Here is a 10,924-nt window from a genome sequence, read left to right as displayed (position 1 = left end):
TTTCTTCTGCCTCTGCTGTCTCCATCGCGAACAACCTGTAGATAGCATCAGTAGAAAAATGTGTTGAACGGGCTTGGGAAGGCAATGAGTGTTGGTGATCCGACTCCAGATTAGGCCAATTGATCATTGATTGAACTTTGATATCTTCTATTTCAGTAGCACTAGAAGGCCGCGAGTCCTTTTGCAGAGCCAAGGCTCGGAGAGCTGAGTCCTCCTCCTTTGCTTCTTGATTGTGGCGACCTTCAGAAAGGTAATATATGGCCCGCTAATAGTGAGGACTTCATCAAGGCCTTCGGGCCGATAAGAGAGAAATCAGACGAGCCTTGGCGACTGCAGAGGCGAGTTGCAAAGCGACGACAGTCGTTGACGAGCAACAAGACAAAGTTCAAGACATTGCAAGGGAACCCACTGACGAGTAGAGCACAAGGAAAACTTGCAGAAAGTGAAGAGAATGAGAAGTGTCGATCAATAAGAAGGGCTGAGAAAAAAGGAAGGCCAGAGGCGTCGCTTACAAGCCACAACCACCTCCTTCTCTAGTTCAGAGTAGCATACAGATTGAGAAGCTCTTGAAGAGCAGTGTTGCTTTGCCCTTATCGAGACATCCACTTGATCAATCATGCTCTTCTCCTGCGCTTCATCGTTCTGGTTCTGGCTTGCGACGACTGCTTACTTGTTTATTTTATAACAGCGCAGATAAAAAGCAGTGCGGATTGCAGTGTGGTGAAAAAAGCCTGCTGTTTTTGTTCTCTTTTTTTTTAATGATTGTATGGTCACGATTGAGAAAGTAATAATTGAGGATCTAGGGTCTGGATTGAGCCAAGTGGCTCAATTCCTTGGCCTTGTTTAGCTTTGGCTCACCAAGTAAAAATGGCATGGACCATTACTATTTTCTTTTTACCTAATCCTTCTTAAGTCGGTCTATTTTATTTAAACCCTGTGCGAGCCAGCGTTGCCGCGTTTCAGCAGCGTTCAGCGACTAGCCATGTCGTACGACGATGTTGAGATCGAGGACATGGAGTGGAACGAGGAGCTTCAGGCTTTCACTTACCCTTGTCCTTGCGGCGACCTCTTCCAAATCACGCGTGCCGACTTGAAGATGGGCGAGGAGATTGCGCGCTGTCCCAGTTGCTCCCTCTACATCACTGTTATCTATAACATGGAGGATTATCAAGATCCTGCTCCTCCGGCTCCTCCTTCCATCGCCATCGTTGCTGCTTAGGCCCATGTTACTCTTATATGCAGTCGAAGTCACCACTTGCGTGTATGTCTGCTCTTAATGGCTTACTCTCGTGTGTTTCTTTCTGGTATTCATCTGTGAAGTAGGTGCTGAAAATTACACATACAATGTTGACAAAAAGTGTGATGGCTCTTTTGATTTTCTTTCTTCAGGGCATCATGTTGCCATTTTGATGTCTTGTCTTTTCAAAGTGTGCTCCAGAAAACATGCAATCGTTATTCACACTATAGGCAATGTGCAACAGAAGCAAAATGCTGATGAGGTTATACATAACCTAAAGTTGGCGTAATTTATTAGCCAAGGAAAGCTCAGGACCTCCATTTGTTGGTTGCACTTAAAAATTGCACTTTTGATGGATTGAGACACCCATCTTTTTGGTGAGTCCAGAGATGGCTCGCTTCCTTTCTGACCAACTAGCACAATCCATGGAGATGCACCTCCTCTGTCAATTTCTGAGTTGTGCCTTATTTTCTCTTTCTTGAGAAGATATTGGTGTCAATCATGGTAAGCGTTTCATGAAAGTTTTTTTTGAGGTGACGAATCATACTCACATCCCTTAAGGTAGAGACTAAAGGAAAAGCGGCTTCATGTGTTCATAGGCTTAAGGAAATCATTACGCATTGTGTGACCTTCCAATTGTACAAAGTGTTTTTGAAGTCACAGAGATTAAACGGTTTGTGAATAGTAGGTCGATTCACAAATAGGTATACTCATCTATTTGTAATTTGAAGGGTAGGTAGATTCACAAACAGGTGCTACTTGTCCAGGGCCCTTGGGTGTTCCAAGGGATGGATAGCTTAGAGGTTGTATCTCTCTCCATTCATGTGTGAGAGAAGATTGAGTTTATCTACATTGTGAACATAAAATTGGTTGGTTGAATTTGTTAAGACACGCGCCTTGTAGAGCAGAGATTGAGTGTGTCCTGAATTCCAACCCAGCTGAGTTGAAAAGAAAGTTACTTGAGGTGGTGCCCCCTTATTTAGGGAGAGGGTGTTGCCTATTGACAATTGATGTGTACACATGGGCTGGATGTACCAGGTGGTCATATTGCCACAACTCAGAGTCAAACCTTTGGCTAGAAAACCGTAGGGGATTCTGTGCTGGTGCCTATGTGAACATATTCGCAAGAGATCCACTGGATTAGTTAAAACCCTTTCGTCACAAACTGTTGAGATGTCAACCACTGAAGACGAAGGGGGTTAGGACTTAGGTCCTAACCCTAGCGAACGTGTAGATGTCAGATGCAATAGAAGAGAATAAGGATTTGCTCAGTTCTTCTAGCTCTTCTGACTCGAGCGAGGACAAAAAAGGCAAAAAGCGAAGCAAAAAGCAAAGCTTCGGAAAGGTCAAGAAAAAGGCAAAGAATTCCATATTTTGCCTAGTTTCTGACAGTTCTACAGAGGAGTCATCCTCTGACAGTTCGGACTCCGATGACCATATGTTTTATGCAAAGAAGAAGCATTTTTACAGAGCCAACCAATATGACTTCCTTGAAGATAAAAGCAAGAAAGTAAAAGAATTCAAAGAAGGTGGACAATCGATTAAATTTGAATCCTTTTCTGGGTTTCGAGATGCTCAAAGGGCTTTGGCCTTCATTCAGCAGTTTGACATAGCCTTCTCTGGAGGGCACTACTCAGAGTACTCCAAGATTAGGAGGGCTACATCTTTCTTCAAAGGAAATGCTTGAACATGGTGGTCCACTCTTCTTTTGATGAAGGAAGCTCCAATCAAGTGGTTGAAATTCAAAAGGCTCTTGATTTCTTCTTGGCTGACTTGGGAGTACGAACGATATATACGAACCGCTTGGAATCATCTTTGGATAACCAAGGGAGATTCTTTGGACGCTTATTGCGAGAGATTTTGGAACTCTTTTCTATCGACCTCTTCATTCAAGGTCTCTTTAAGGAACAGATTGAGCGGTTTTGCTGCGGACTCCCTACAGAGATCCGAGACTACTGCTTGGAACAAAAGTCAAATTCTATTCAAGAATTGATGGGTCATGCGAAACGGGGTTTCGCGATACATTTGAGAAATTTGACTCATCCCACTGATGAGATCTTGGCTCAGAGAACTCAACAGACCTCTAACAATGAAAGTAGAAAGAGAAAAAGAAAGAGTTCCCAAGAAAAGAGAGATAAGGATACACGACCCCGGCTCACTCTTTGAGAGAAGGCCAATTACATTAAAGAAGGGAAGTGTTTTGGTTGCAGGGAACATGGGCACGTCTCCGCAAAGTGCCCTAAAAAGGCACAACAAGAATAAAATGAAGACATGCTAGAGACTTCGAGAGCAACAGAGGAACGTGACAGAAAAGGCAAGAAAGTAGGATTGGTTCCAGATTGCATGGGTACTGACCCAAGCCTGATTGATGAAAGTACAAAACTTTGCCGAGCTTGGGGCAAAGTGAAAGATCAAGAAGCCCTGATTTTCTTCGATGGAGGAGCCAAGGCCAACTTCATTTCACCCGAACTGGCGGCGCGGCTCGAGATTACACCCGATAGGATGGGACCACCAGCAGAGACGGTTCTAGCGGCACCCGGACGGGACATAGCCATTACACTTGTCATTGGCAAGCTTCGATTGCATTGTCAGGGGTATTTGGGGCATGAGGACTTTTACACAATGCCCTTGGAAGGTTGTGACGTCTTCCTAGGAGTCCCTTGGTACCATAAGAACAACGTTGTGGTTGATTATCGGGCATAGAAAGCGACTTTGACAAATGGAAAGGGCCGAAAAATGTGCTTGATGTAAAACTGAAGGGCGAGTCTGTCCTATTGTATCGGCTTCAACCATTTCCAAATTAATGAAATCCAGTCTTTTTGAAAGAGTTAATAGATGAACACATAACGAACATGTTTAAACTTGATAGAGAACGCAAAGATTTTCTTCACACTCATGCTGATTGCTTCTCTGAGGGCCTGCCAGGCGAGTTGTGTCACAAAGTGATGACGTGGCAGACAACAGAATCCCTAATTTCTGCCAGAAACCCTAATTTTTGGAAATCGTGGAGGCTTTTTTTTTTTTAATATTTGAAAAACGATGAGCGACGCGAATTTTGCTTTTTTTATAAAAAAAAGAGAAAAAGACTCTCTAAGAGAGAGAGAGAACTGATGCTTTTTATTTTAAAATCTTTTGGGGCTCTGCTTTTGGGCATCCCTTGTAATCTTTAAACTAGTGGTGAGGGCCTCACTTCTCAGAGCATTTGGACGCAGAGTCTGAGAGTGAAACCCTAGCCACTCTCTTGTACTTTGAACTGATTAATATAAAAAGAAATACCGAAAGGGGCGCCAGTCTTTGGGGCCAATATCTCTAGGCACGGAACTCCGCTGGGCCAGTGCAAATCTATTGTGATCTGTGAATTGTTTTGAAGTGGTTATTTGGTGCTGTCGCGATTGATTTTTGACTTGGAGTGTCTAAGTCCGTTACAGTGGTACCAGAGCACGGCCGATTTCTCTTCTACGGGAAATCCGATCCCCGATTTTTTTTTCCGCGGCACCTATGGCTTCAGGCAATGATCAGTCGACTCCCTCCGCATCTGGAGATGCGGGCTGGGATCACAACGAAGATTCCGACAGAGAGTATGGCCCGCCTTGGCCTACTCAGGCGGAGCGGCGAGAGATGGAGCGTCGCCAGTTGATCGGCGATGCAACAAAGATGATGCTCAATTTTGCCAAGGACCCGAAGATGGCAAAATATATGAACCAGACCTCTTTGGAAGAGGTACAGATGGAGTGGCAAAGAACCACAACACCACTCCCGAAACCCGCTCTCAAGAAACCTTCTGCCTCTAAGAAATATACGGAGAAGGAACTGGAGAACGTGGTTGCTACACGGATTGCTCAGGCTTTCTACATGCAAAAGAAAGGCAAAAAGCACCGCAAAAAAGCAGAAGAAAAGCGCTGACTTCCCGGGATATTTGGGTCGTCAATCGACTTTTGACAAGGCAAAGAAACAGAAGAAGCGTGTTCGATTTGAAGGAGTACCGAGTTCTTCTTTTTCTTCTTCTTCTGACAGTTCTTCTAGCTCTTCAGATTCGAGCGAAGAAGACAGAAAAGGTAAAAAGCGAAGCAAGAAACAAAGCTTCGGAAAGGGCAAGAAAAAGGCAAAGAAGGCTACATCTCGCCCAGAGATTGACAGTTCTAGTTCTACTGAGGACTCGTCTACAGACAGTTCAGATTCCGATGACGGAAAGTTTTATGCGAACAAGAAGAATTTTTACAAGCTAACCAGTATGACTTTCTCGAAGATAAAAGCAAGAAAGTCCGAGAGTTTAAGGAAGGTGGCCACTCGATCAAGTTTGATACTTTTCAGGATACTCAGATGCTTCGAAGGCTTTGTCTTTTATACAACAGTTTGACATCGCTTTCGCGGGAGGACGCTATTCAGAGCACTCCAAGATTCGGAGAGCTACCTCTTACCTTAAGGGGAATGCTCGTACTTGGTGGTCCACGCTTCTTTTAACAAGAGTGCGCCAGTTAAATGACTGAAATTTAAGAAGCTTTTTATTTCTTCTTGGTTGACTCAAGAGTTTGAGCGAGATATACGAGCTACTTGGAACCATCTTCGGATGACCAAGAGCGATACAGTGAATTCTTACTGTGAAAGATTCTGGAACTCTTTTCTACCCGCCTCTTCATTCAAGAAGATCTCGTTCAGAGAACAGATTGAGCGGTTTACCTTGGGTCTACCTACAGAGATCCGAGATCACTGCTTGGAACAGAAGTCAGCTTCTATTCAGGAGTTGATGAGTCATGCGAAGCGGGGCTTTGCCATTCACTCTGGCAGTCTGACCTACCCCACAGATGAGGCCATGACACAACGAGCCAAACAGACTTATGGGAATGAAAGTAGAAAGAAAAAGAGCAACTCAGAGAAAAATGATGCACGACCCAAGCTTACTCCTGAGGAGAGAGCTCGCTTCATCAGAGAGGGGAAGTGCTTTGGATGCGGGGAACAGGGACATATCTCCGCGAAGTGCCCTAATAAGGCACAGAAAGAACAGAATGATAAAGACGACGACAGGTCTGAGAGTTCGAGAGCAGCTGAGGAATGTGGCAGAAAAGGCAGATAGAAAAGCAAAACTGGTACCACATGGCGTGGGACCTGCACCGAATCTAATGAATGAAAGTACAAACTTTGCCGCTTTTGGGGCAAAGTGAAGGATCAGGAAGCTCTTTTGAAGGAGCCAAGGCCAACTTCTTTTCACTTGGAATTGGCGGCTCGATTTGGAATTACGCCTGACAGACTGACCCCACAGGTAGAGGTAGCTCGACTGGCACCCGGATGGGATGTTGCCATTACACCGAGCATTGGCAAACTTTGTTTGCAATGACAGGGGTGTTCAGGGCACGCGAGTGACGTTCTACTCAGGATCCCTTGGTACCACAAGAACTACGCCATGGTTGACTACCGGGCCGAGAAAGCGACTTTGATAAATGAAGGGCTTAGAGATTGTACTTGATGAACTTCAGTTTCTTACTCATTCTTTTGGGAGAGAACTGAACGTTGGATAGAGGTTGAATATGTTTTGACCTGATCAAAAGATTTTTCTCCACACTCATGCCGATTGCTTTTCAGAGGGCCTAAAGATCAAACCATTGATCTGATACCTGGAAGCACGCCATTGAATCGGCCACCTTATTGTGTGAGCCGAGTACAGAATGAAAAGATTATGAACCCAGTGAAAGACCTCTTGGAAAAGGGTCTTCACCGTATTGCTCTCCAATGTTGTTGGTTTTGAAGAAAGACGGATCTTGGAGAATGTGCATCGATTATAGAGCTCTCAACAAATCACCATCAAGAACAGATTTCCGATTCCTAGGATCGATGATATACTCGACAGGTTACAGGGATCCTCGTGCTTTAGCAGGATTGACTTGAAGAGTGGATATCATCAGATCAGGATAGCGCCAGGAGATGTCTACAAGACAGCTTTTCGGACGACCTTTGGGTTATTTGAGTTTTTGGTGATGCCTTTTGGCTTAACCAATGCTCCTGCGACATTTAACCGGATGATGGACATGATTTTTCGAGAGTACATGCTATTTGTTGGCACTTTCTTTGACGACATCATTGTTTTCTCCAAGAATGAGGCAGAACACAGAGATCATCTGCTTTAAGTCTTTCAGGCATTACGAGATTACACGTTAGTGATTAATGCAAAGAAAAGTGAATTTTTCCTACCAGAGATACACTTTTTGGGACACATTTTGTCAGCAGCAAGAGTGCAAATGGACCCGGCCAAGATAGAGACTATCCGTGATTGGCCCGATTTGAGGAATGTCCATGAAGTCAGAAGCTTCTTGGGACTGTGTTCGTACTACAGGCGGTTCATACGAAAGTTTGCAGAGGTTGCTTCCCCTTTGCATACCTTGACACAGAAAGGAGTAGCTTTTTCGTGGGGACCCACAGAGGTGACTGCCTTTCGGACATTGAAAAAGAAATTGACTACGGGACGTATTTTGACTTTGCCGGACTTGCAGAAGTCATTTGAAGTATATTGTGATGCTTGTGGTCGTAGTCTGGGTGCGGTCTTGATGCAAGAAGGCCATGTCATAGCTTACGAGAGCCGTTTGTTCTCTAGGCCGGAGATGACAGCACAGATCTATGAGAAGGCTTTTGGCGGTTATCCATGCTCTTACTCAGTGGCGGCATTACCTGCTCGGAGCGGATTTTACTGTCTTTACAGACCATCAGAGTTTGCGCTACTTCTTGTCACAGAAGCAGCTTTCGGAAAAGCAGATGCGGTGGGTGAACATCTTGTCACAGTTCCACTTCTAGATTGTCCATGTGCAGGGACACAAGAATGTGGTGGCAGATGCTTTGTCTCGGAAACCGTTGGTTCTGGTTGTTTTCGCGATACATCATAGGAGCTTCGAGGATATGGTCGATCAAAATGCCACAGATACAGATTTTGCAGATATTTTCATACGGATACGGGATGGGGAGACAGTAGCTGGATCCTCCCTTCGGGAAGGCTACTTGATGAAAAAGACTATGTTGTGCATTACACAGCCGTTGAGGGATAAGGTTATGACTGAATGCCACTGTCCACCTTTTACGGGTCACCGCGGCATTGCTACCACCATGAAGGGGGTAGAGAGATACTTCTTTGGGCTGAGACTCAAAAAGGATGTGGAAGAGTTTGTGCGCAATTGCTTGGTATGCCAGAAGGTCAAGTTTGACAGGCATAAGGCACAGGGATTGTTACAGCCTTTACCCATACCCACCCACCTCTGGGAAAGTATTGCAACGGATTTCATTTTTGATCTCCCTAGAACACAGAATGATCACGATGATTTTCCGATTACATGGCACGTCTGAGACGATTGTCTCCGACAGAGACCCCAGATTTATGAGTTTGTTTTGGAAGGCAATTTGGGAGAACATTGGCACGCGGTTGCAGTTCTCGTCATCGTTCCACTTGCAGACTGACGGGCAATTTGAGATTGCCAATTCAGTGATTTCAGATTTATTGAAGTCTTGTATCTCGGATCAGAAGACTCAATGGGAAAAGAACTTACCTTTGGTGGAATTTGCCTACAATAACACGATACACTCTTCGACGGGGAAGACGCCATGTGAGATTGTTGAAAGTGCTGCGAAGGTTCCATCCTTCCTGAGCACGAAAGATTAGATATTTGAAGCGGATGAATATTCGCGAGATTTGGATACGGCTTTTGCCAAGGTTCGCGAGACTTTGCAGGAGTCAAGAACGACAGAAAAAGGCAGCGGATCGCCATCGTCGCGACTTGAAATGAAGGAGGAAGATTGGGTGCTCTTACGTTTTGAGAAGGCACGCCTACGAAAGAAAAAGGGAAAGGAGAGGCTTTTTCCAAAGCTTAGTATGCAATACTACGGACCTTTCCAGATAACTGAAAAGATAAATGATGTCTCCTTCCGATTGAAACTACCAGATACTTGGAGGATTCACAATGCATTACATGTGAGTCTCTTGAAACCTGTTAAGGGTGATGTGCCTGATGATGGGGAGCCTGATGAGCAACCCGAAGTGGAAGAAAACGAGGAGATCCTTGTTCCTGAACAGATTTTGGCACATAACGATACGAAGAAAGGTAAAGTCCGAAGGCGGTTCTTGGTTTAGTTCAAGAACTTTCTTGCATTTGATGCGAAGTGGATGGAGGAGGAGGACCTAGCAGATACTCCTCGGATTGTGAAACTTTACCTCGATGTTTTGGTTTAGCATAGTCTACTCCAAATGGAACCCAGAAACTCAGCTTGGCCGAAGATCTGGTGCAGTGGGATGCACAAGAGGGGAGTTACTCCGCTCCTTTGTCAACAGATGCCTCGATTTTGATACTAAAGTCACTGATGTCTCTTTGAGCTTCAAGGATACTGAGAGCTGACAGTATTTTTCTGGATGACTTTATGAAATGGAATTCCTGATAATGATACTGATTTGTTCTTGACTTCTTGTGAATGCAGGAACTGATAGCCGAAATGACTACAACATTTTGGTTTGATTGATCTCGAATAGACATGGTTGTAATAGGGGTTAGTCAATCGGACATCGATGAGGTCCCGATTGGACCTAGATGTGATTGCTAGCTACATTGCCGATAAATCATGGTCTAAGATCCGAATGAATGTTGAATGTTATGTGATGTCCTGTGATGTCTGGTGATGTCCTGTGATGTCGTGTGATGTGACTGTTGATTTTGTACATGTGCTAGATGTGTGTTCCTAGTATGTAGGTGCTAACAGTCAGTGTTTGCTAAGACGGTTTATGGCTTTTGTCGGTTTTGCAGGCGTAATCGCGGTCGATTACAATGCTTTCAAGAGGGGGGTATGTCACAAAGTGATGACGTGGCGGACAATAGAAACCCTAATTTCTGCCAGAAACCCTAAAATTCCTGCAAACCCTAATTTCCGGAAATCGCGGAAGCTCATCATTTTTTTTTTGATTTGAAAAATGATGAGCGACGTGAATTTTGTTTTTTTTTATAAAAAAAAGAGAAAAAGACTCTCTAAGAGAGAGAGAACTGATGCTTTTTATTTTAAAAGCTTTTGGGGCTCTGCTTTTGGGCATCCCTTGTAATCTTTAAATTAGTGGTGAGGGCCTCAGTTGTCAGAGCATCTGGACGTAGAGTCTGAGAGTGAAACCCTAGCCACTCTCTTGTACTTTGAACTGATTAATATAAAAAGAAATACCGAAAGGGGCGCCAGTCTTTGGGGCCAATATCTCTAGGCACGGAACTCTGCCGGGCTAGTGCAAATCTATTGTGATCTGTGAATTGTTTTGAAGTGGTTATTTGGTGCTGTCGCGATTGATTTTTGACTTGGAGTGTCCCAAGTTTGTTATAAGTTGTCTCCATCTCATCTTGAGGATCATACCATTGATCTGATACCTGGAAGCACACCACCGAACCGGCTGTAACTATGTCAGACTTTGTAAATAATTAATGTATTTACGAGAAAAGAATTAATTAGTTGTGTGCACATCAGAATAGATCTGGCAGTTCTAGGGTCTCAGGTGCACCCACCCAAGTTTGGGCCAGAGCACCTCAGGGAGACTCTAACAAAAAATACCCTGAAGCTCTAGTGATTGGGAAATCGGGTCTTCAATGAAGGGGTAGATAGTAGCCTCAGATTTCAGGCTCAGAACATTATGTGCTCTTGTGCAAGCATAGGAATGAGATGGGGTCCTTAGAACAACAGTAACCCTAA

At 44.4% G+C, this 10,924-nt stretch overlaps 1 protein-coding gene across 2 annotated transcripts in view; it reads left to right on the top strand.

Annotated features, from left to right (window-relative positions):
* Positions 1–920: 920 nt before the first annotated feature.
* The window catches only part of LOC147453754 (diphthamide biosynthesis protein 3-like), a 58,888-nt gene continuing 48,884 nt past the window's right edge, over positions 921–10,924 (top strand). The window contains exon 1 of one of the 2 annotated variants that reach the window (XM_086517189.1): positions 921–1,261. In XM_086517189.1, the coding sequence (XP_086373315.1) occupies positions 983–1,219 (237 nt within the window). In that variant the 5' untranslated portion in view covers positions 921–982 and the 3' untranslated portion in view covers positions 1,220–1,261. The remainder of the gene's footprint in view (positions 1,262–10,924) is intronic. The other variant, XM_086517188.1, reaches the window with a different exon arrangement.

This window comes from Adiantum capillus-veneris, chromosome 7 (assembly GCF_014529385.1).
Source record: "Adiantum capillus-veneris isolate H3 chromosome 7, ASM1452938v2, whole genome shotgun sequence".
NCBI lineage: Eukaryota > Viridiplantae > Streptophyta > Polypodiopsida > Polypodiales > Pteridaceae > Adiantum > Adiantum capillus-veneris.
Note: the sequence above shows the minus strand (reverse complement) of the source record. Positions and strands in the feature narration are given on the sequence as shown.